This window comes from Phragmites australis, chromosome 2 (genome assembly GCF_958298935.1).
Source record: "Phragmites australis chromosome 2, lpPhrAust1.1, whole genome shotgun sequence".
NCBI classification, from domain to species: domain Eukaryota; kingdom Viridiplantae; phylum Streptophyta; class Magnoliopsida; order Poales; family Poaceae; genus Phragmites; species Phragmites australis.
The window spans coordinates 41,392,307-41,415,190 of record NC_084922.1 but is presented as its reverse complement, the minus strand read 5'-3'; the positions used below and the strand labels follow the sequence as shown (position 1 = coordinate 41,415,190).

At 45.0% G+C, this 22,884-nt stretch overlaps 3 protein-coding genes across 5 annotated transcripts; 1 reads left to right on the top strand and 2 right to left on the bottom strand.

Moving 5' to 3' along the window:
* The first annotated feature begins 1,705 nt into the window (after nt 1-1,705).
* Nucleotides 1,706-4,298, top strand: LOC133908916 (protein translation factor SUI1 homolog). Its single transcript, XM_062351138.1, has 5 exons — nt 1,706-1,825; nt 3,061-3,169; nt 3,583-3,794; nt 3,869-3,922; nt 4,002-4,298. Exons 2-5 carry the CDS (start codon nt 3,133-3,135, stop codon nt 4,044-4,046), a joined length of 348 nt encoding a protein of 115 aa, XP_062207122.1. The 5' UTR covers nt 1,706-1,825; nt 3,061-3,132; the 3' UTR covers nt 4,047-4,298.
* A 338-nt stretch (nt 4,299-4,636) lies between these two features.
* On the bottom strand, nt 4,637-7,551 carry LOC133908915 (probable nucleoredoxin 2). Of its 2 annotated transcripts, none has more exons than XM_062351136.1 (3): nt 7,159-7,551; nt 5,600-6,094; nt 4,637-5,447 (listed from the first exon to the last, which is right to left on the bottom strand). In XM_062351136.1, the coding sequence occupies exons 1-3, from the start codon at nt 7,258-7,260 to the stop codon at nt 4,836-4,838; spliced, it is 1,209 nt and encodes a 402-aa protein (XP_062207120.1). In that variant the 5' UTR covers nt 7,261-7,551; the 3' UTR covers nt 4,637-4,835. The 2 variants fall into 2 exon arrangements, with proteins under 2 accessions (XP_062207120.1, XP_062207121.1); XM_062351137.1 differs by having other exon boundaries at nt 5,600-6,079; nt 7,159-7,548.
* Nucleotides 7,552-10,039: 2,488 nt separating this feature from the next.
* On the bottom strand, nt 10,040-14,324 carry LOC133908914 (uncharacterized). 2 transcript variants are annotated; one of them, XM_062351133.1, is made up of 3 exons: nt 13,932-14,324; nt 11,976-12,077; nt 10,040-11,872 (listed from the first exon to the last, which is right to left on the bottom strand). In XM_062351133.1, exons 1-3 carry the CDS (start codon nt 14,247-14,249, stop codon nt 10,322-10,324), a joined length of 1,971 nt encoding a protein of 656 aa, XP_062207117.1. In that variant the 5' UTR covers nt 14,250-14,324; the 3' UTR covers nt 10,040-10,321. The 2 variants fall into 2 exon arrangements, with proteins under 2 accessions (XP_062207117.1, XP_062207118.1); XM_062351134.1 differs by lacking the exon at nt 13,932-14,324 and adding an exon at nt 12,504-13,917.
* Between the last annotated feature and the right edge of the window lie 8,560 nt (nt 14,325-22,884).

The following is a 22,884-nucleotide window of genomic DNA, read 5'->3' as shown; positions in this document are numbered from 1 at the left end:
ACGAAGTAGATTTATTCATAGCTTGTGACTCAGAGAGAAGTTTTAACAGGAGAAAATTGAGGTAACATAATTTTATAGATGATATATAAATTATAGGTCCTATTTAAGATTAATTCATATGTTTTTGCACTTGAAAGATCATAACTTGCAAATAAACAAGAAAATATGAACACCGAGCAACAAAACTCTCTAAACTGATTGTCTAAAAGCAAGAGAATTCAATATCTCATCACACAAGTATGTGTATGTGAATTTTATACCTCTAGCAACAAAAAAAATAACCTCATAAGGTGCTGAAATTTTAGCTAAAAAACAAATCGAAAATCAAAACCAGAAATCGAAAAACTTGCAAACTTGTAAGAGAACTAATAGAGTAAAACTAAAATAAGAGAAATTTAAGTATATGAAAAATATAAACTTTATTATTCAAAGAGGTCAACCCTATTTTAAACAAATTACAAAGATTTATCTCTCAAAACTCTCACCTGTTACATAAGCTAAGCTCGCATCCTTCTCTACTCTAAAAATCTAGCTCTAAGCTCTCAAATGAATAACACAAGTAGACTCAAGTAGCTGATTTAAACTCTCTCATAGCCCTACCCCTTTATTTATAGGCTTAGAAATTTGAAACCTAAGTTTCCTAGTATTTTTCTAAAATACCCCTCTTTTGTAGAACACTCCAACCTACTATCGAGGATATTTTAGTCTATTTTCTTTTCCATTCATCGGACGGTCGTGATACCTTCACGACTTAGTTTCGCCTCGACGCGAGCTTCATGATGGTGTCACGTACTCCTCCAGTCCTCCCACGATTTTGAGACCAAACCGTGAAACCGTCTGCACACTTTTCAAAGTATGACTTGCCGTCTTGCTTATACCTTAAGCAAGCGTTTCGATGTCAACGTGTATACTCCGTCATGCGATCTTGACCACCGTGAAGTCTCTTCCACTCCCGATCTCTCAGATCAACTTGTCATTTGCACCGGCATCCCCTTTGTTTGACTTTATTAATACGTCGTCTCCATATGTCTTTCATGCTTTGCTTGGCCTCCACGTGTTCAGCTAGAATCACCCTTGACTCCATTTGACCTCCTTAATCATCCAGCACCAAACACTCTGCTTGGCCTCGATCATCCCACCATCGATTGTCAAATTGCATACATTACCTACACACTATGAGACAAGAAAACACATATCTCTAATTTTAATTCTAATTAATCTATAATCAATATGTTCAAATAAAATCCTAAATCACATCAAAGCTCACACAAAATCGAAGATCATCAAACCAAATAAATATCAAATATCAATAACTCATCACAAATATATTAAAACACATTTTAACTTAATTTCTCATAATTTCACAATAAAACTAAATTACCAATTTTTCAGCCCACCTGACCTCCCGGATTCATCATCCTTAGCATCATTGATGACGTTGCATCGATCCAGCCAGAGGGAAAGTGACGCATGCATGAACGACCGGGGCACCGGCGTTAAGCTGCTTGGGCCTGCATTGCGCGTCCCATTTGCAACTGTTAGCCCACGAGGCCCAACTGAATAGAGTAGAAATTCACAGAGCTCCGGCCCTAAGTTTTGGTGGGCCTAAAGATTGGCAAGGCTGAATTCACCGCCCTCGAAGGGACTCGAGTGGGCCGAATCATTCCTCACTTTGTGGTCCGCCGAAGTACGCGCCTCCTCCTCTCCTTTATAACCAACCAGTGGTTCAGAGAAAGCTCTCCCCGTGGTCAAGTCGTATCGCCTTTCCCTTCCTCCGCTCGCCTCCGACCCTCGGCCCCCGTCGCCGTTCGCGCCACCAACCAAGGTGACCTCCTGCCCCTTCCCTCTTCTCCCTCGGTGGGATCCATGTTTCCGAGCTTGGATTTGTGGAGCCTTGAGCGATGGGCTCCGTCTGGGGATCGATTTGTGGTCGGTCGGATTTCTGGCCGTAATCTCGATCCGAACCGAGCGGATCTCGGGGTTGTTTGGAAGAATTGATGCGTTGGTTTGTTGTGGTGGAGAATTTTTGGCTCTGATCGAGTGGTATTGGGTCGGGGAGAGGGGATAGATGGTTGGGTCCTGCTCTATTTGACCTTCGAACGGTTTGGTTTGGGGGAATTTTTGGCTAGGGTTTATCATTCGATCCGATTCGTTCGCTTGATTGCCGTAAATGAACGCGTTTTTAGGTATCCTTGTGGTCCTGAAACTGAAACTGAAAGGCCTTTATGTATTGGTTTAGCTATTTTCTGACGTGTACAATGATCGACGTTGAAAGGGCTTCATATTTTGGTTTACCTATTTTCTTATGCATAAAATGGTCGAAGTTGGAACTTCATTATATTGAAATCTTAAGGACTTGTATGCTGATTTAAACAGTTGTAGTGTATGAGGAGGCAGATTTTGTTATATGATGTTTTAGTATGACGGTAGAAAAGAATTGGGTGTGTGTGCTTACCGACCCCATTTCAGAAGATACCTCTTTTGGATCTACTGTTCAAAAAGCAGAGTTTGATGATTGTTGCTTGTAGCTATCATTCGAGATATTGGGCAGGTATTTGTCTGATAAGTCATCGGGCCACTGTTGGTAAATTTGCACTTCAGTTATGTTGTGTGTCAGCTTTTTTTTGCTATGTTAGGTCAATTAACTTTTCTAGTCCGTTTAGATCGATAAGCCACCATTCAATTGATTAACTGTGAACTAGTGCCCTTTTTTGTTCCCATTGTCCTTTATATGCCCTTCGTTATGAATCTAAGAGACCATCGGCTAGCTATGTGAGGATTCATGTGGCTTCAATTTCCATTCAGCTTCGTTATGGCTACTGATTCCAGGATAGTTCCTTGATCATTTTTATAGGTATTATCTTGTTAAGCGTTGTTCTCTTGTGTAACGTCACTGGTTTTCAGTCATTGTGAATATCTCATGTTTTGCTGCGGGTGCTCTTTTGATTAAGTATTTCAAAATACAACCTATTTAAATACAATGACTTCAGTTGTACATTCTTAAATTTCAAATGCCTATATGACTCTGGATATTAGCTGATCGATTGGAATGTTTTGCAGTTCACACATCCAGACCGACAAGTTAAACCGTTGATCTGTTTGGGGACTAATCAAACTCAACAGCCAAGTTTCATGTCTGATCTTGACGACCAGCTTCCATCTGCTTTTGGTATATACTCCTTTTTCTGACATTTTTCATTACAGCATTATCTCTTTCAAACAATAGTGATTTTATCATTCTTAAATAGGTCCTACAGAGAATGAATCCCTTTCAGTTTCATTCTGTGTTCTCTTACCCGAAAAACTATAGATTGCCTCCATTCTAGCATTCTGTTAGTTATCCTAAGTTCTAATATGTATTTCTTTCATGGTCTATAAGGGTCATGAGCAACCTGCTCTTGAGGTGATAGTACTGATACATATATTTATTAATGAGGTTATCTGCATTCATGGGATACTGGGTTTTATTAACTCAGTTTTTTTTGGTTTGCCTCCAATGTGAAAAAGCTAACGTTGACCTACGAGTCCTGGCCTGAGCACACCCAAAAGCCGGAAGTTGATAACTTGACGTTTTCATTGTAGATCCGTTTGCGGAGGCAAATGCTGAGGACTCCAGCTCTGGTGCTGGATCAAAGGATTATGTGCATGTGCGTGTACAGCAGCGCAACGGAAGAAAGAGTCTGACAACTGTTCAGGGCTTGAAGAAAGAGTACAGCTATAACAAGATCCTCAAGGATCTCAAAAAGGAGTTCTGCTGCAATGGCACTGTAGTCCAGGATCCAGAACTAGGCCAGGTACTCACTTTCTTTAGATTTAAATTCTCTTATCTGAATTTCATATACTGATGAATCATCTGCTATACACGCAGGTCATTCAGCTGCAAGGTGATCAGCGTAAAAATGTTGCTACTTTCCTAGTCCAGGTAAGTTATATGAAAGCAATTCACATCTTTGTAGTTGTGGTTTGCATTTCCTTATCCGATGATCTTCTATTTTGGCTAGGCCGGAATTGTGAAGAAAGAGAGCATCAAGATTCACGGATTTTAGGAGGCAGCATATAAAGCCTTGTGTGCAATCATATGATACCAAGTATTGAAGTTTCTGAAGCTTGGAAGTCGTCGTAATAATATCAGTAATCGTCATATTTGCATGGACACTTGAGTTAGTATTTGAGTGAGAAGTCTGTTATTGATGCAAGTTGTTCTTTCAGTATGGTTTGTAAGCGCTACCAGCATCAAAGTATCGTTTGTTTGGGATACCGTTTACTACTAAATAACAAGAGTAATTGCTGTTTGAATCCGTTTATGATCTTACGATTCTTCCCCTTCTCGCGTGCTTTCTGAACTGGGTTTGGCGTTCATCTCAAGCCATATGTTGGGGACTGGAATCTGTTTATTTTCTGTGTAATGCATCACTGGGCTTGAGAGTTCCAGGCCAACGAAGCAATCCGTGGTTGGCATTGTCCATTAACCGGACTAACTGGATGTGCTTCTGAACCGAAGTAATCCGTGGTTGCCGTTGGCGGTCATGTTCTGCGTACCTTGGGTCCTGTCGTCCTAGTATCGTCGAGCTCATATGATCAGACGATTGGATTGCGTAGTAATGCAGAACTAGGTCGATTGGGCTTTACACGCAGGTTTGCTTGAACATACGCAACGGCTGCAGCTGCATTTCTTCTGCACTCAAGCCACCCCTAAAGCCTTATACAGTGGCATTCTCATCTGTTTTAGCATCAGACTTGACAAGATCACGCTGACGTTTGTTGAGAACAAAGCACAAATCATGTCCAATATACAGCTAGCTAGTCTAGATACCTGCGCTCCTGTTAATATGCTGCTAGCCGGTTCCAGCGCTGCCACCCTCCGCGTTCCGGCCGCACCTGAGGTGTATCTCGTAGCCGCAGGCGATGCACTGGTACGCCCAGCCGAGCCCCTGCTCGTCGCACTCGCAGCAGATGTAGGGCCCTCCCCCGGACTTCTCCGACACGATGCTGAGCTTGTGGCGGTGGCCCAGGTGGTGCAGCGACTGCGGGTACCCCTTGGCCTCCTCGTTCTCCATCTCCTGCAGCAGCCTGATCTGCGCGTCGGTGAACGGGAACGCCATGTCGAAGAAGAGGTTCACCAGGTTCCTGCCGTCCCTCGTCACCGTCTTGCCGTCGGGCCCGATCACCACCAGCGTTGGGATCTCCCGGACGTCGAAGTACCTGGCCAGCACCCGCGACGGCGCGCCGTCGTACGGCAGCGCCAGCCACGGCATGTCGCTGCACGACCGCAGGTAGCCGTCCTCCTCCTTGTCCATGGGGATGTACACGATCTCGAAGTCCTCGGCCTTGCCCTTCAGGTTGCTGTATATGGCCGCCAGCTTCGCGGTGAACTTGATGCACGGCGCGCACCGGTGCGCCGAGAAGTAGAGCCCCACCGTCTTCCCGACCAGGCTCGAGATGGGAACCTGCAGCCCTTAGCCACGGTGAGGCCAACAGCTGAATGGTCGACGACTCAACGTACGGGTCATGGATGGATCAATGGCATGCAACGCTAATGCATTCAAGCTAGCTAGTGCATGACACTCTCTAGCTTGCTTTCTAGAACACGGTCACTTACCTGCTCATTTTTAGCGTTCACGTAGCCTCTCCCGTCGATGGAGAAGAGCTTCTCCAACGTCTGGGACGCGTACTTGCGCTGATCGTCGGCCTCCAGCTCCGCCACTCTCGCCGCCGTGAACGGGAACGCCCTCTCGCCGTAGCGGTGCACGAGGTCAGCGGCGTCCGGGTGTACGACCTCGCCGTCCGGGGCGAGCACCACCAGGCGCGGGATGCCCTCGACCTGGAACCTTTCGCTGAGGCGCTTCTTGCACCGGAGGTCGCCGAAGGGCACGGCCGGCCACGGCATGGTGCGGTGGAACCGCTCGAAGGACGGCCGGTCCTCGTCGCACGACACCAGGACGACCTCGAAGCCGTCGCCGCGATCCTTGAGCTGGTGGTAGGCCGCGGCCAGCACCGGGGTGAAGGCCTCACACTTCGGGTACCAGTTTGCGGCGAAGTAGAGGCCTATGATCTTGCCCTCGATCTCTGGAAAATGCACCTGCGAAGAAGACACCTTCGATGTTTCGATCCAATGATTCATGATTGACAGCAAATGGGAAAAATGGAGATTGAAAAGTAGAAGATAAAGAACGAGTGCAAGACCATATGTGACGATAAGATATTAGATACGTGTCAAAAGATAGCAGGCGCAATCTGGAATCTGCACGATACAATTCTGATTCCTGTCGGTGTCTAGGAATACAGACTACTGAACTGACCTAAAAGCAAAAAGAGTACAAAACAAATTGTGCATATATTCTGATTCCATTTGACGTACAAATTACAACAGGGGACTGGGACGTTTAGTTTATAGGTCTCACCATTAGCATGTTGATTAAGCAAGATCCCAATAAAAGAAGAGTTTTCTCTTCACAGATTCGGAACATATGCGCGTGACACATTCCTGATGAAAATGTTTACTGTTTTTTTCTCACCCAGATGATCGCCTAGGAAAAAAACTATCATATATCAGCGTTTAATTATTAAGAACCCTGTTCCGAAAGCCTACCAAAGTAGACTGTTTATATCAGTTTGAGGAGACTTCAACTTTGTAGAGCAAAAGCTGCTCATGAAGTCATGATCCCTTTCAGCTGTTGTCTTGTTTGAGAACTGAGTGAGACTTAACCTTCGCCAAGAAGTATGAAAACTTGAAAAGTCACTTCCTTTTAAAAACATGTGAAGTTTCTAGTTGCTGTAAGCTGTATTTAAAGGTCCCGAAGTAGGCTAAAGTATCTTAAGTAGTGTTCAAACTTGAAATTTCAAGGCCTCTGAAGTACTGAATGGCTGAATCGAACTTATACTTGCATGTCACACTATTCGATTTATCTTCACCGTTACACGGCCAAATCCACTCTACGGATCAAGGTTGCCCATGATTTCACGATACCAAAAAGGAGAAAGAAAACATGTAAACATATTCCTAGTTTGATGAAGCAAAGAACTTTAGTTGGTCTCTGTAAACGAAACCTCACTGCTAAAGAACAGTGACGAACCTCGCTGAAAAAAAAACAAGTTGTTGCTGGATAACAGAGAGAACGAACTGGAGCAGAAGCAAAACATGAGCTAACAAAAGAGCACCTCGTGCCCGGAGGGAGAGACCAGAGAGCCCATGGTCAGCACGGAGCGTATGCCTGCACCTCCCCACTCCGCCGCTTCCTCCACCTCTGGATCCCCAGCCATGTTCACTAGTCTCCCCTGCTCTCTCAGTGTGCAGGACAACAGCAACCGGACTTCGAAAGACCTGACGCTTGCTCTCCTCTCGCTGGTGAAGTGACGCTGCCCGGCTCTCTGTCTCGGCGGCCAGCAAGAATGGAGTTCTACGCGCCCTCACCAGCCACCACAGATATAGATGCCCAATGCGCTGCAACCCCTGGCTCTGTCATGGGCGCTCCCGTCATTTCGCCCGGGGTCCGTGGATCCGTCGCTGTAGACGCCGATACTGGCGAAACGGCATCGGTTCCTTTCAAACGTTAGAACGGCTGCATAAATAGCGACGACGCAGCCTGGCCGTCGTGTCGTTCGAGCAGCTGTCAGGCGCGGAGGGCAACGGTGCTGAGTACAGAGCCCCCTCTTTTTGGCGTGAGGGGGCCGGGTGTACGTGGTGGCGCCGGAGCGGGCTACGTGCGGCGGGTGGAAGACGACGACGGGACGCCGAGATGATAGTGCGCTTCGAGCCTGCTCCATCGGCCGCGACGCGATTCGCGGGAGAAGTCGTCTGGTTGCGGCCAGCAACGTGTGCTGCCGCCGTTGCGCGACCGCCTGGTTTGCTTCTCGGTCTCGGTCCTCACGGCACGGTGGGCCGCGCGGTGTGGTGTGGTTGGACGCGCGGGCGGACAACTGTCGTGCGTGTCGATCACGGTCGCTTGGAAAAAGCCTGAACCGGTCCATCCATCCCATCGTGGAAACAAAAGGAGCCCGGAAGATGCATGGAAACCTCTAGTTCGTTCCAGTGCGCTCGTAGATGAGATTGGGATGTCACAACACGCTGCTAGCACATCTCACGGTGCGTTATTGATGCCCGTTTGGAATGCGGTTGCGCATCTGCAGTTTTTTTTTTTTTTTTTGACACCGACTCAACGCTGATTCTTGCATAAGAGATACTGGTAGAGACTAGAGTGTCTCCTGCTCTATACCTCCTCCAACCAAAAATGTTTGCAGATTTGTCTTCTTTTAGGCCAGTTGGATAGCGAACGCGCACGATGGTCTGCTCGTCGGCGTGCGAGCGACTGATCGGGGCTTCGACTCCTAGCTCCCACTCCTATAATTAGAATTTTTTCGATAGTTCTAAGCGCATGTAGAGCGTGACGTGACTGTTGCTTGTGGAGTTCGAGACTCCGTAGATCTTTCCAATGCGTATGTGTATAGATTATATATATGATGTATATAGGTGTATATGTGTAGTATGTGATGTGAGTTTAGATATTACTGCTGTTAGTATTTAGGGTTCAGATACTACAACTTGTAAGCTTTTGAAATCTCTAAAATAATTAATTATCTTCTATAAATCGGTGTTGAGGCTAAAAAACAAGGGTAGTTGGATAACTTTCTATTATATAAAATACGAGTTGGTTTTGTATCACTTTTTCTTATACTCTATTCATATTTAATAAAAAATCTTCAAATTCAAATAATTTATCTATTTTTATTATCTACCCTCATACTCCAACTTACCTATCTATCTACTACGTATATAGTACTTGCTTTAATAATGAAATAAATAAAGAAATTATGTATGTGTTGGTCGTCGACGCTCATACCACATACACATCTCCATATCTAAATAATTTATTATTTATATTTTTATTACTTATCGTGTTACCCTTAACCACCCGTTGATGAGTTGCTTGTTGATAGACAGTGTAATCAATCAGGTGGCGCTCCTGTTCCCCACACCTGTCATCCGTACACAGGATAAGTACACGATGAAATCTTGTCGCAGAAGCAACCACCGTGAACCATTAAGGTAGGCACGGCACCTATCCTATACACACGATGAACTCTTGTCGTAGCAGGTAGGCACGGCACCTCACCAGCTAGAAGGGGCACGTGGTACCCGTCCGTCGCGCAGCCACAGCTCAGGGGCGCCGCGGGAGCTAGCTAGAAACAAAGCGGGCGAACGACCCGGCCCGGACCTAAACACCTACCCGACCCTGGCTCGTCACGTCGGGCTGAATGCCCTTGTCGCGTGCGTACGCGTCCGCCGGGCCGTGACACGTGCGCGCGCGCGGTTTGGGTTGGGCAGCCGTCGCTTTCGGCGCGGCGCCGAGCTGGCCGGGCGCGGGCGCGGGCGCGGGCGCACTGCTTGCCGCCGCTTCAATGGTTTGGTGAGCTTTCGTCGCTCGGACGCTCGTGATGGGCCGCTGCGCGGCGAGTCCGGGACTGCCCCTCGTGCCATGTGTGCCGCGGCTCGGCGGCTGTTTCTGTTCTTGCTCCATTGCCCTGCTTTTCCGTTCTCTTTTCCGGCCGAGACAGGTGTGTGGTGCGTGCTCGGCTCGGCGTGGCGTGGCGTGGTGCGATGAACTGATGAACAGATGCGATGCTAATCTGCTTGCGTCTGCGGATGGTCCAGGGCACAGGAGAAGATCCGGAGAAATTCCGGCTGGAACAGATGCGATGCTAATCTGCTTGCGTCTGCCTTCTCACCTTTTTCAGATGCCCGGCTCGGAAGCTGCAATTTCGCACCAGAATTGATTAATTTCTTGGGCTGGATACCTTGCACTTTCCATTTTCAACGAACAATTTGGTCTGTGTGCTACACTGGTACCAGAGCAGTAGGGTCCATTTCTCCATAGGTGAATGAACGCTCAGGGCAACAGAAGAGGGAGCGGATAACACATTAACAAGATCCTAAAAATTGCTGTGATCAGTGTTCATTTTCTTCACTCCTTTCCTCACCAGAAGTTAGAACAACACGGACCTTAACAACGACACAAAAGGAGGGCAGACATATCCCACGAGATATCGATTAGTGTGGTCGAATGATTGCACTGATTATTGATTAAAATACTTTTACACAGGGCAGGCGTGATTCCACCGGGCTCACAAGTCACAATTTCATTTAGACAAGCCGGCGGGCCATCAGCCACCAATCGGGTACCGTCAATGATAACACCCAGTTGCCAACCACTGCTGCAGCAATTCCTCTCGCAGGGCGCTGCCTGCTCCAGATGAAGCAGCACCACGAGCAAACGGATCATGATATTCTCCTCGCATATAGAACAGGACTGACTGACTGACTGTGCTATATCTTCTGCTTCAGTGCTTGGCGCAGCTGGACCTTACTGCCATCAATCCTTGCCTCCAGAAGCTTGGACTTCAAGCTGTGCTTCTGCACTCCTCGGGGCCATTCGATGCATCCTTTTATCGCTCGAACAATGTCCGGATTTAGCAGGTCTGGCCTCCATTGTCCTACACTTGGCGAACTGTCACACACTTCACTGTTCTTCAGATCGGGAGATTCAGCGACATTTGACATCCTGGCATTTGATAGTTTACCATTTAGTATCCCAGCTCCCATTTTATTTTGATCAACACTGTTTGATGATCTCCAGAGTCCCACAAATGACCTCTTATTCCGGTACCTCCCTGCAGTTGTTGAACAAACTTCACTGATCTCACTATGTGCCTGGTCATTGTCACAGTTATCATCCCAATCTGTTCCGCTCACTGAAGCATCATTTTCTCCACAGAAGCCATTTACTGATGGTTCACTTCCCCCTGGTGAATTACTAGAGCCGTTCTCCTCAACTTGGCTGACAGTCTCCCATCCACTATCATCTTCCGCCTCCTCATGTCTGGTGCGAGGCTGACTGCAATATCGGCTAGCTGGATTTCCCAAGAACACGTCAGTTTCAGGACTCACTGTGTGGTTTTTTGATGCATGACTCTTGGGCCTATTTCCGTTACATTGCACAATCACCTTCTCACTAGTATCTTCCCTCTGCTTGAGTTCTTCAAATACAGCGAAAATGTCCTCTGAAGGAGGAGCGGGTTTGTAAGAAAACTCCTTGGTGCCATTAAGCTTCATAGAGCAAATTGCCTCCCTGAGCCTTTCTACTTCCCTTACTGTTCCTCTTTCTGGGTTATTGCCTGGCTGGGAACGAAGTAAATCCTCAAGTTCATCCTGAAGTTTACTTAGCTGAGAATACTTGTTCTCAAGTGTCAGCTTTGCATCAACAAGCTTCATTTGCACCCTCTCTTCACGCCAAACTTCAGCCATCTGGAGCATCTTCTTCTCTTCCTCCAATTCATCTCTGATCTTCATCGATTCACTTCTCAGAGCCTCAACCTCAGCTTTGTCTTCTGCAATCTCCTTTGCTAATTCATCACAAACCTCTTCCATGAGCACCCGCCCCTTCCTTTCCTTCTGATAATCTTGCAAATAACGCTTCGCAGCAAACTTAATCTCAGATAGATCATTGAGCAGTTTAGAGTTCATCATTTCTGCCCGCTGTCGCTGTTTCCTCTCCCGGTTGAGATCCTCCTTGACAGCATCTAAGATGTGTTGAACCTTATCATGCTCCCTACTCTTCCAAGAAGCCTTTTCCTCAGCGAGATTCTTTACCAAGCGATCAAGCTGCTTCTTTGTAGATCGACACTCTGCTTCAAGCTCATGAATTCGATCCTGAGCCACCATAAGCTCCTCCTTCAGTGAATAGACATCTCCACCAGCATCCATTAGATTATGTTCAAAGTAATCATAGTCAGCACCCTGGGAAGCTCTCATGAATTGACGGTTCCACTTTGTTGCCATTTCTGTTTCTATTTGATGTGCTGCAGAATGAGCTTCCATCTATTTGTAGTAAACAAATATGAGTCAGATTAAACAGGGTTCGGTAAAGATCCTACAGTTGCAGTTTTCCTTCAGAACATATTTATCATGAAAATAATATTACCTCATGTGGGACATTGCTAGTAGTCCTATTCCCTGTCTTGCCCTGGATAACAGCTTTGTAGTACTGACAATGATCAGGCGTGTGTGGACGCTTTGAATTGGACTGCAAAGTCCAACAGCATGAATTATTAGCTAAACACTGACATAAAAAAAGCAATATCTATTTATTATGACATTAGCATGTGAAATGGGGTAAAACTACGACAGACAAAAGAAGATCTACTGGAGCAATGCTGCTTAACTATTATCATATAGGCCTTCATTACACTTTCTTTAAACATCGGAAATTGCCTCCATCAAACAATTAGAATGACAAGGGCTATCTAGGGACCAATGGACCACAATAGTTACATACAAACAAGTCTACAAGAGTGCTTATATCATGGATTAAGATACTGCATCATTTTTGGCTGAAATCATGAAGAATTCTAGAAGTCAAAATCAACGAGACAATCAATAAACATTGCAAAGCTGATTTGAAATGTACAAGTTATCCACTATTGCATGCTGCGGAGTTTGGAAAGTTTACTTGATGCTGCGGAGTAGCACAAAATGCCAAATCCATGAGGATATCAAAGTTCCCCATCACGAATGATCCTAAAAATTGATTCCTTCAACCGATGGGCTTAAAGATGTTGTAACCTTTTGATTGCCTTTTTTTTGTCAAACATAATGTTTCAGCACAATTTGACCTTACAAGCTTGATGTTATTCGTCACGGATGGACAAAACATTTGCATTTTGCTCCAAGTCTGAGCAAAGCACCAAAACACGCACAATAAGGCCCTGTTTGGCTGCCGGAATCGTTTCGGATTCTTGGCAGTTCCGATGAATCCAGCAGCCAAACAGTCGAGCAAGAAACGATTCTGGGCAGCTCGATTCAAGGATCGGGAGAGAATCACCAAAACAGCTGGGAGGCCGTTTCTCACCTATTCTCCCGATTCAGCCCATGTTAAGATGCCTCAAAAATCCATCTCTTTTCCCTATAGTTTTAGACCTTATAAAAGGCTCCAAAAAATCTACCAATTTTTGTGTAGGTTCTATAATCCATAAGCAACCCATTTTAACTGATTGCACTTAAAAGTCCTGAACAGAATTCAAATTAAAATTCATTAAAGTTGACTGTTTTTGCATCTTCCATGAATTTTTAGAGCTTTAAAAAGATTCCCAAAAATTAAGAAAAAATCACCAACACTCATCTTAGTTAATGGACTAATTTCTAAAATTATCTCCAGCTCTAAGTTATATTGTGAATTTCAAGTGTCTTCACATGACCTCACTTTCATGAATTTGATCAATTCCAATTAAATTCAAATGCATGCAACAATTGCTCAAAAACGATCAGAGATGATGCTCATGCTGTTTATGTATGTCAATTGTTGTTATTGCAAAAAAAACAAAAAAAAAACAGCATATCAGCAAAGGGCAAAATGGTCGATTGCACCACCATCCTCTCAATCAAGAAATTGAATCCAGAAAGCTAACCAAACGGTTTGCAGAGGTGATTCTAATTCTCCAGAGAAACGTTTACAGAGAAAATCTGGAACCGAAACGCTTACGAGAGAAACCGAAACCCTACCAAACACACCCTAAGGTTTCTCCACCATTGGACAACCCCGTACTAGTTCAACCAAAGTACTACAGTACTAGTAATTCGGACTAACACCTAAACAGATCAACATGAGTTTGCGAAATGAAATGGTAAGAAAAGCACAAAATGTATGCGGTTTCTACAGAAGTAATAGCATGATTAGATCCGACACGCTCAATTCCCAACAATTCGATACCGACATTTCTCCAAAACTAGAGAAAAAATGACTAGCCAGATGCCAAAAGAGTCACTGCCGACACCAGTCACTCCACCAGGCGTAGCCATCTAGTAGAACCCTAGAAGGCTAGCAACGCAACAATCTCGACACGAAAGCATTGGATTCACAGAAATCTCGCGGCATGCTCACCTCGGCCCTCCCTCGCGCCCTCCCGGACCCCGGTGGCGGCGCCTGCATTCGCCACAGCGCCGCGGCGATCTTCCTCACCGACGGGCCCGCGCCCGCACGGGAGGAGGAGTGATTGCCCACACCACCGATGTCCAGCGACCACCGAACCGGCGGCGTCTCTGGAGGGGGCGGCAGCGGGGCGACCCCGCGGCGGGCGGCGGCGAGGGAGGGGCTCTGGACGCGGACCCGGCGGCCGCGGCGGCGGGGGGTTGCTGCCCGCGGCTTGGGGCTGGGCGGAGGCGGTTGGCGGCGGGTGCGGTGGCCGGCGGGGCGCGCCATGGACAGACGCGGCCGGCTCGGCAAGTGGATGGGCAGCCGAGGCGGTCGCGGGGGCGGGCAGTGGCACTCGCGGGGGGGGGGGGGGGGGGCTGCGTGGGACTGGGAGTGAGATCTGAAGCCGCTGGTGGCGTGGCACTGCTTGTGACTTGTGAGGAGGATCCGAGGACGCTTCAGAACATGGAAAAGGGGGTCGAACCGAACTATGTGTTCATCTGTACTGTTTGGTGCTTCATAAAAAAAAATTGTTACTATGTTTAGAGTTTCGAGTCCATTTCGATGAACTTTCGAAAGGAAATGTTCCAAACACGGCCTAGTTTCCTTCTAGAAAACATCTCAGGTGATCAAAAGCGATCACCTGTTGCATCGATCAAAAGCGAGCAGTGATCATCCAAGCAACCTCCACTCGGATCCATCATGGCAAAAACGACTTCAAAAGGCAAGCACCTGTCTTTAACGGCCGGCGCCGTCATGCATGATGGAGGTGTGGCATGCTCTTTTAGCACGAAACCGGTGGCAGATGCAGATCGATAGAAACGGGTTCGGGCAAAAGTACCAGCCCAGTGGGAACTGCGGGCCATTTTACTCGCATCTCGCATGATAATAGCACTGCACTGGCTCTCCCTTTGGAATCCCATGTGGCTGCACAGAGTTGAACTGTTGAGTTCATGCATCGTATACTGCAGTAATGTTTACGCACTACTGTTTTCAGTGTTCATTTCTGTGACTGTGCTTGTGTCCCCAGCAAATGGCCCATGTGGTTTTGGACCAAAAAAATCTACGCTACGACTTTCGATCAAGAGGATTGCAGCCCATTAGAGGCCCATACTTTGTTGTGCACCTGTACCTGGCCCAAATTTCCAACCCTCCGAGGGCCCACTTGATCAAGACCGTCCATTGCGCAAGCGGACATTTCAACACTTCCAACGCAAACGCAAGATAAGCATGGATTAAATTGCCTGATACTGTAACTTCTGATTAATCACCGATTGGATTTTAACCCATCTTTTCATCCTAGGCCTACTTGTTCCAGCCTTTGCAACCCATCTTGCCATCCTGGGCCTTATTTGTTCCGTCAGTAAGGCTATGGTTGGCACCAGCTTGACATTAGATTTTGAGAGTATATATGTTAAAATAAAATAGTTTAAGACTTTATTTTTAATTTGAAATAGAATAAGATGGCTCATTCAAATACCCTCAATATACATACAACTCTGGCTCCATAAATTTCTAAAGCTAAAAATATTTTACTCTAAATATTTTTAGAACTAAAGCTCTCCAAACAGACCTAAGAACCAGAATCACAAATCCAGCATTTTTCAACCAGTACCACCAAGGTCAACCAGATCATACTTCGTATGAAGGCAGTATGATCCATTTGGTCAATGGAGGAATCCGACCAGGCAAGGCTTCCGGAGATTCCACTGGCGCCACGTCGTTCACACTAGCAAAGAGGGATCAGTACTCCTTTCAGATCACTTTTCCCTCCATGGCTGCACGCCTGCGTAGTGTTCAACAATATTGATGGCCTCGTTAGAGGTTGGCTTAATTATGGCTCTCCGTAAATTTAATCGGATTCGCACATCATAGCACCTGCAGGCAGCTCCGGGACGACGACGAGTTACCTCCGCCTGCCAAGAAATTCTGGGTCTCCTTGCGGAAGTGCCAACCGCTCTGCAGTGTTCGAAAATTCATCGAAAATCAGTTGATATTTGCAAAAACTAGAAAATTCGTTGAAACCCGGTTAAATCGGTCCGCACCGAATTCTGAATTTAACTGATTTTTAAATTTGAATTAAAAAATTATAATAAATTTTTAAAATACTAGAGACAATTCTAAGTCATTCTATGAAAAAAATAAAAAATAATGTTCTTTACATCATATTTCATGGAGAGTGAGTTTGGAAAAAAAAAATCATGCTTTAAAAAGCGATTCATTTAGTAGGGTTCACGTTAACGAAAATATTAACATTCAAACACATATTTTTTGTGTGTAGGATGTACTTAAGAGGATCTATAAAGTTAGTTTCACTTTATTTAGAGTTTTATTAATTCCCCCATAATTTTTATAAAATTCATAAGAATAAAGTGCACATGTTAAGAAATAACATTGTAATTAACTTTTTCATGTCTATCATTATTTTTCCTACATAAAGCATAGTATAAGTAAACTAATAAAAGTAGTTTCACTAATTTTAGAGGTTTGATGGGTTAGTTATGAATTAATCTAGTTGCAAAATATTTACACAATATTGTATGTTACAATAACTATTTCATGAGTTAATATATTTTTAAAATACATAGGATCATGTAAGAAGACTAACAAAACTGGTTTCATGCTTTTTGGACTAGCAAAGAATTAACTACGCATTTAACTAGTTTAGCTAATACATTTTCTCACAGAAAATATTAAACTTTTTTATAATTATAAATATTTTTATCATGTAGATAATGTTATAAGAAAACTAACAAAATTTGTTTCACTTGATTTGAAGCTCAGATGAATTAGTTATTGATTTTAAAGGTTGAGGTATTTTGGTTTTTTTTAAAAACTTCACTGAAATTCGAGAAATACCCTCGGTAAATTAGGAAATTCGACCGATTTTTGACTAATTCATTCAAAATGCGTTCAATGCGAAAAATGTGATCGATAAATTGGAGAATTCGCTCAGTTTTTGATGGAATTCGATCGGTTTTTGCTGACTCGATTCGGTCGATTTTTATGTCCGATTATAAATTTGATCATGTGAATTTATCCAAATTCTCACTGAACTTTAACCAAATTTTTTGGTTTTGTTGCCTAAACGAATTTTCGATCTGTGGACGTCTCGGAACAAGTTGCTGGTGACCATGCTTCCTGTTTCCATCAGGAAACGTACAAATATTTTCTAAATTAATGAATAATGGAAATTTTCTTGGAGGCAACCGGTTCAGAAAAGGCAGGAAATGTTAGCTCCAACGCCTTCTATTCTATCCACACGTGCGTGACCGTCCAATGATGCGCTGAAGAGCTTTTCGATGCCTGAGTACCTGTTAATCTCAGGAAAAAAAAACTGAGTACCTGTTGTTGACTGTGACCTCCTCCTGCAAGCGCTGCCAGAATGCCATGGACATACATAATAGGTGGCGCAAGGAAACATGATGAACGTTAAAATCGTACTCGTGGAATACAGAAACAGAGAGTCAGGCGATTTTATACCATCAGGTCCTGAATAAATGAAGTTTCTGCCTTCGACGAAATAGTCTGGCATGAAGATGGAGAAAACCATTACGGAATTCAGTATGCGTACTCAGAAAACCATTACGGAATTCAGTACTACAAACTAGCAAAAAAAAATCCAGATCTTGTAAGGCATCGACCAATTAATTTCTTTTTAACAAAAAGATACACAACTCTACTTGGTACATAGAAAAAAATTTGGTAGGAAACAAACTGATAAGTTAGCAATTGGGTGATTTATGTTGATGGAAGAGAAGATGTTTTTTTTATGAATAAAATATGGTAAGAATCTTTTTTAAGGGGAGACTCAAGTTTGAAGAAAAAGTAGAGAGGAGAGAGAATTAAGAATATATTGATAGTAAAAATGATTGGTTCTCTTTGATTTGATAACCATAGTTCTGTATTTATAGTGTTGTTTAGGGTGTAAATATAAAATATACTTTTACAGAGTTAGCGATACAAGTTATCACTGTACCACAAGAGTTTAGGACCGATCGAATTTCACAATATGACCCTAGGTATGATGCATTTTACCCATAATCAACAGATATTATCTATTATGGTAATACAGTGGGCGATTGGCCTTATGGGTGTGGTACTCAGTTTGTCGCCTATTGCGGCGTCGCGCTGTCCAAGGTGTTAGTTCGGCTCCCACTTGTATGAGGATATCAGAGTGACCATCACTTGCACCGATATTAACTATCGATCACTTCGTGTTAGACTAATTATTTTTTTCCCTCCTTTTGCTGATATTCCTTCCGAATGTTAGCTTCTTTCCCTATCTTGAGAGGCGATGGCTGGGGGGGGGGGTTCATGGCTTATGGAAACCTTAGCTTCTGCAAGGAGTCAAGAACCAGAGAGCTTCGGAGAAACTCTTAATAGTGTCCCTTAATATTATCTATGGGTTAAAATATTTCCCTAACAATTTCAAAGGCAGGGTGTAGATTGAATTCCTTCTCTGATAAGGCTAGACTTCACCCACCAATGAGATCTTCAGTGGCCAAAAAGAAATAAAAGGAAATGAAAGGGAAAAAAGAAAAGAAAAGGTGAGGGCACTTACTGAGTTAGGCCTACCTAATCATGCGCCGATGCGCTCCAACAGCAAGGGTGCATTTTAGAGTTCAAATCGAGACAATAGCTATAAACATGGGCTTCACCTAATTGTTCAGCTAATCGCTTATTCTACTGCTTCCAGAACTGTGCTAGCTGATCTTCCTCACGAGGGCTACAGAACCCCTTTGGCTTTGCTACCTAAAAGTTGCAAGCTTTATTCAGTCTGAATGTGTGGTGACCAATGCCGATCAAAATGAGACTAGCTAGACTGAATATCGATGCCACCATTTGTGAGTCTGAAAATGGATGCTTAGTTTATTTACATCGGGCAACTGCAAGAGTGATGCCAGGGATGATGCTGGACTCCACTGCGTGGACAAAGCAAATCCATGGTACCTTATTTGACAACGTTTTGTGATTGGTCATCACCGTTTGTCACATGCAAGGCATAATCGGTGCAGCAGTCCCCTTTTACCATTTTCGGTGCAGCAGATTAGTTAAACTTTGCTGAAAAGCTGTAGAACTTTGTTTATATTGGTGCTATCGATTAGAAGGAAAGTTAGATTGTTACACCTAGTCTGCCAAACAAAATTGTTCTCTAGTGTTATTGCGTATTCTTCCTGTGCCTTTCCAATTGTAATCTTTCGGTGAAAGATGAGTTTCGTATCGTCAGTATATCTTTTCCTCCTTTTCATTCGTGTACTCTGTTCGGTCCAAAGTTTGCCGGTGCGTTTGGTTGGGGGTAAATGGTGAGAGGGAACGAGAGTTTCGAGGCAGGGCTTAAAATTTATTCATTTGTTTGGTGGGAATTAGAGTTTTGGTGGGATGGAGAATAATCATACCAATCTCTTACCAGGGAAAGGGTGGTACTTGGTGAGAGTTGTGTGTTTAATAGAAAATGATTGCATCATCCAAAAACGGATAGGGATTAAAATTTCAACTCCCACCCAACTTTCTCCTCCAACTCACAGTCCCCTTCCCATCGGTTGCCAAAGGCACCGTGCATTCTTATCGGGAGGGACGTACCGCATCTTTTGTACGATATGTAAACTGAAATCATGCTTATGATCTTGAGTGCCTGAATAATGCTGCCTTGTGAGTTCTGTGTAGCTGCTGTCGTTATGATCCGAACCGATCATCCGAGAGCTGTCGTTGCAGAAAACCACACGAAATTGTCTGAGAGAGCTCGCAGGCACGATTGCATGCATCCTTCAACAACACTGAAGCGCGGGAGAGTTGTCATTTACAAGCAACGATAAGCAAAGGGTCAACATGAAGCAGCACACAAGCGGCAGAAGCCGCACGCAGGATTCTTCAGTCTTCTACTCTAACGACAGTTGAGGCACCTGGTTTAGCAATCAGATTGGTAGGGAGTAAACGAGGCCACACGCTGTAACGCGCCTAACCACGTGCAGAAGCGGCACGTAAAGCGGTTCAGTTCATCGGATTGAGATATTCCGTTCACATCCAGTGCAAGCGATTCCGTTCAGGCTGCGCCTTCAGTTCCCTTTCTGAGAGGACATTCTACTGTACGTACGCTGGTTTCTTCCTCCATAGACTTTTCAGTTTTCAGGATCCTACTTGCGACTAGTGATGCGCAAGTGAGAATTCATGAACATTTTGTGGCAGCATAAGAAGGAATTCAGATTCGCACCTGTCGATTCGAAGGTTAAATCAGACTAGTTAAAGAGCAAAATGCTCTTGGACATCGAGGCCATTTTTTAGACGAAGGAATAACTATTATTCAAGTCTATGTGTCACGTGATACACATGTTCGTTCATTATTATGTTGTTGCAATCAAAATTTGACACACCAAATATAAAAAAAAAATTATTCAAGCCTCTGTGTCACGTGATACACATGACCGTTCATTATTATGTTGTTGCAATCAAAATTTGACACACTAGATATGAAAAAAACCATATCTCAAACACCTTAACACGGGTAACAAAAGTACCAACCATATCTCAAACACCTTTAACATGTCTGACAAAGATTTACATTATGGTGGCGCTCTTCTTCTTTCTGTAGCAAGTATCAGAAACAAATCCAGTATGTATCAAGTATCAGAAACAAATCCAGGCGCCTTGAATTTGTGCCTTGTTTAAAAACAACATCGTTAAGTGCACAGGGAACAAAAGAATTCACGAACATTTTGGGCAGCACGAGAAGGGATTCCATTAGACATGTAGATTCGAAGGTTAAAATTCGACTGGTTACGGAACTGGTATTTGCATGCTCTGGGATATCAAGGCCATTGCCTGACATCAGATCGCCTGCAAAATTTCGCTGGAACAAGAACATCTCAACTTCGATTCCTGTACTAGATAAAGCACCGGAGTTGCCGAATCTACCAGGCTGCTAAACAGCAAGAAGCATAACTGAAGTACAACTATGAAGCACAATGTGCGCAGCATGGCTCATGCACTGATGAGTCTAACGATTGTGGATGATAACTCCAGTACGTCTTTGTTTCTTCGAGTCCCACACGCCGCCGGAGAGAATACACTTTCATGCATGCCGCCCGGCCACCATATTGCTAGACCAGGACTCTGCTCTCCACCTCAACGAAACATACTTGTCAGTCGTCACGAATCACGAATACTCATGAGGCAGCAGCTTCTGGACTGCAAATGCATCGAGACTCCTGAGATAACATTTCTGAAGTGCAACACAAAAGACTTTCACCAATAACAGGTACACATTTTCCCTTACAAAATTTTAAATATGTGTACTAGTGTTTATGTTTGGACTTAGAATTGTATTGATGGCAGACCAAAATTTGTGGTCGGACTCGTGTAACCCGATGTCTCCATAAATATGAGAGGATAATCGTAATTGTAACTATGATGATATAGCGATAGGCTCGTAAAAGAGACAACGGTTCTATCAGGACCCTAGAGCAATGTTGTAATTGTGATGAGGAGTGTCCGTAATAATACTTTAGGAACGTAGGCTTTGGTTTAACCTCGTCAACAAGCATGTCGTATGTGATGTTACATGTTTGTCTCGATACATCTATGTCACTGTGGGCACTTATTTTCTAAAAAAAAAATAAAGTGCGTAGTTGCATAAATCATAACAGCAGTAATATAATTTCTCTAGCCAATAACCCCCGCTACGAAATCATTATTTGGACGTGGCAAGTGTCAACAGCATAATCCTTGGCGTCTGGAGGCTAGATCGAGTTGTAGCACTACACGACTTTTGCTCTGAAGTTTGTTCGGCGCTGCTGATTTCCTTTGTGCAATCGTCCAAGTACTTCCTGACGCATGCTGCCGATAATCGGTGTGCTCGGACACAAGCTGGATTTGCCAGTTCATCCTATCCAGGCAAACACTGCTGCCACATGCCCAGCGATGGCATCATACGAAACAGGAACAACGACATGTACGTCTCACCGATCGAGTCCGAATTGATGTGTAGGCAGTAGCGCGTTGACGTACTCTTTACTTAAGCTAACAGGCAACCGATACACCTGACAGTTTCCTACGTACCTACTGTACAAATGGAAGGGTAGGTTGCAGACTGCTCTTCTGCAGTTAGCTCGCAGGTCAGTTTCTAGTTTCTGGTTGCTACTACAATATAGGAGTCTAGGTGGTACGTAACACAACACATCCATAGAGCTAGCGTCCTCAGGTAGCTCTGAACCGGCGAAACTGCAACTGCCATCTCATAACCTAATACCTATGGTACACAAACTATTCGAGGTCATCATAATTGTGCATCGACATGCAGCTTGTGCATGACAACATGAGACGACCTTCAGGGTTAAGTTACCAATGGAACGTGTCCGGAACTTGCACGGCTGCACTGTTAACCGATCCAAAGTCTGCTCGGGGGCACATGCGACGCACAATAATCCCAAGCCAACGTACCAGGAAGCTGGCACACCGGCAATGCAGTTTGCGGCGCGGCACCGGCGAGGCGGCGGCCACCGAAATAGGCAGCAGCCAACAGCAGGTACGCGGCTACGGCACCGCGGCACGAGCTGCAGCTGTCCCAGCCTCAAAGCCAGGCGCGCACGGCGTTAAGCCTCGGGATGCTGGCGCCGTGTCACCAGCGGTGCTGCGGTGGCCCGTGCCGGTGCCGCGCCCGTGGTCCGGAGGGGAATCCCCTCGAAAAGCCGCGTTCCCACCGCAAGCGCCGGGGCCACACCCGCCCGAGATCCCCCGCGCCCCCGCGTTCAGACCCGGGGCCCCACGTTGCCCAACCACTGGCCATCCAACTCGGCGTCCACGCAGGACGTACTCGCCACGTCGGCTTGCGGCGCTGTGCAGCGTACGGGGGAACCGGTCGTGCCTGCCGCCCCGAGTCCCCGTTCCCTCAACCTATAAATCGCGCCTCCCATCCGAGCCCGTCACA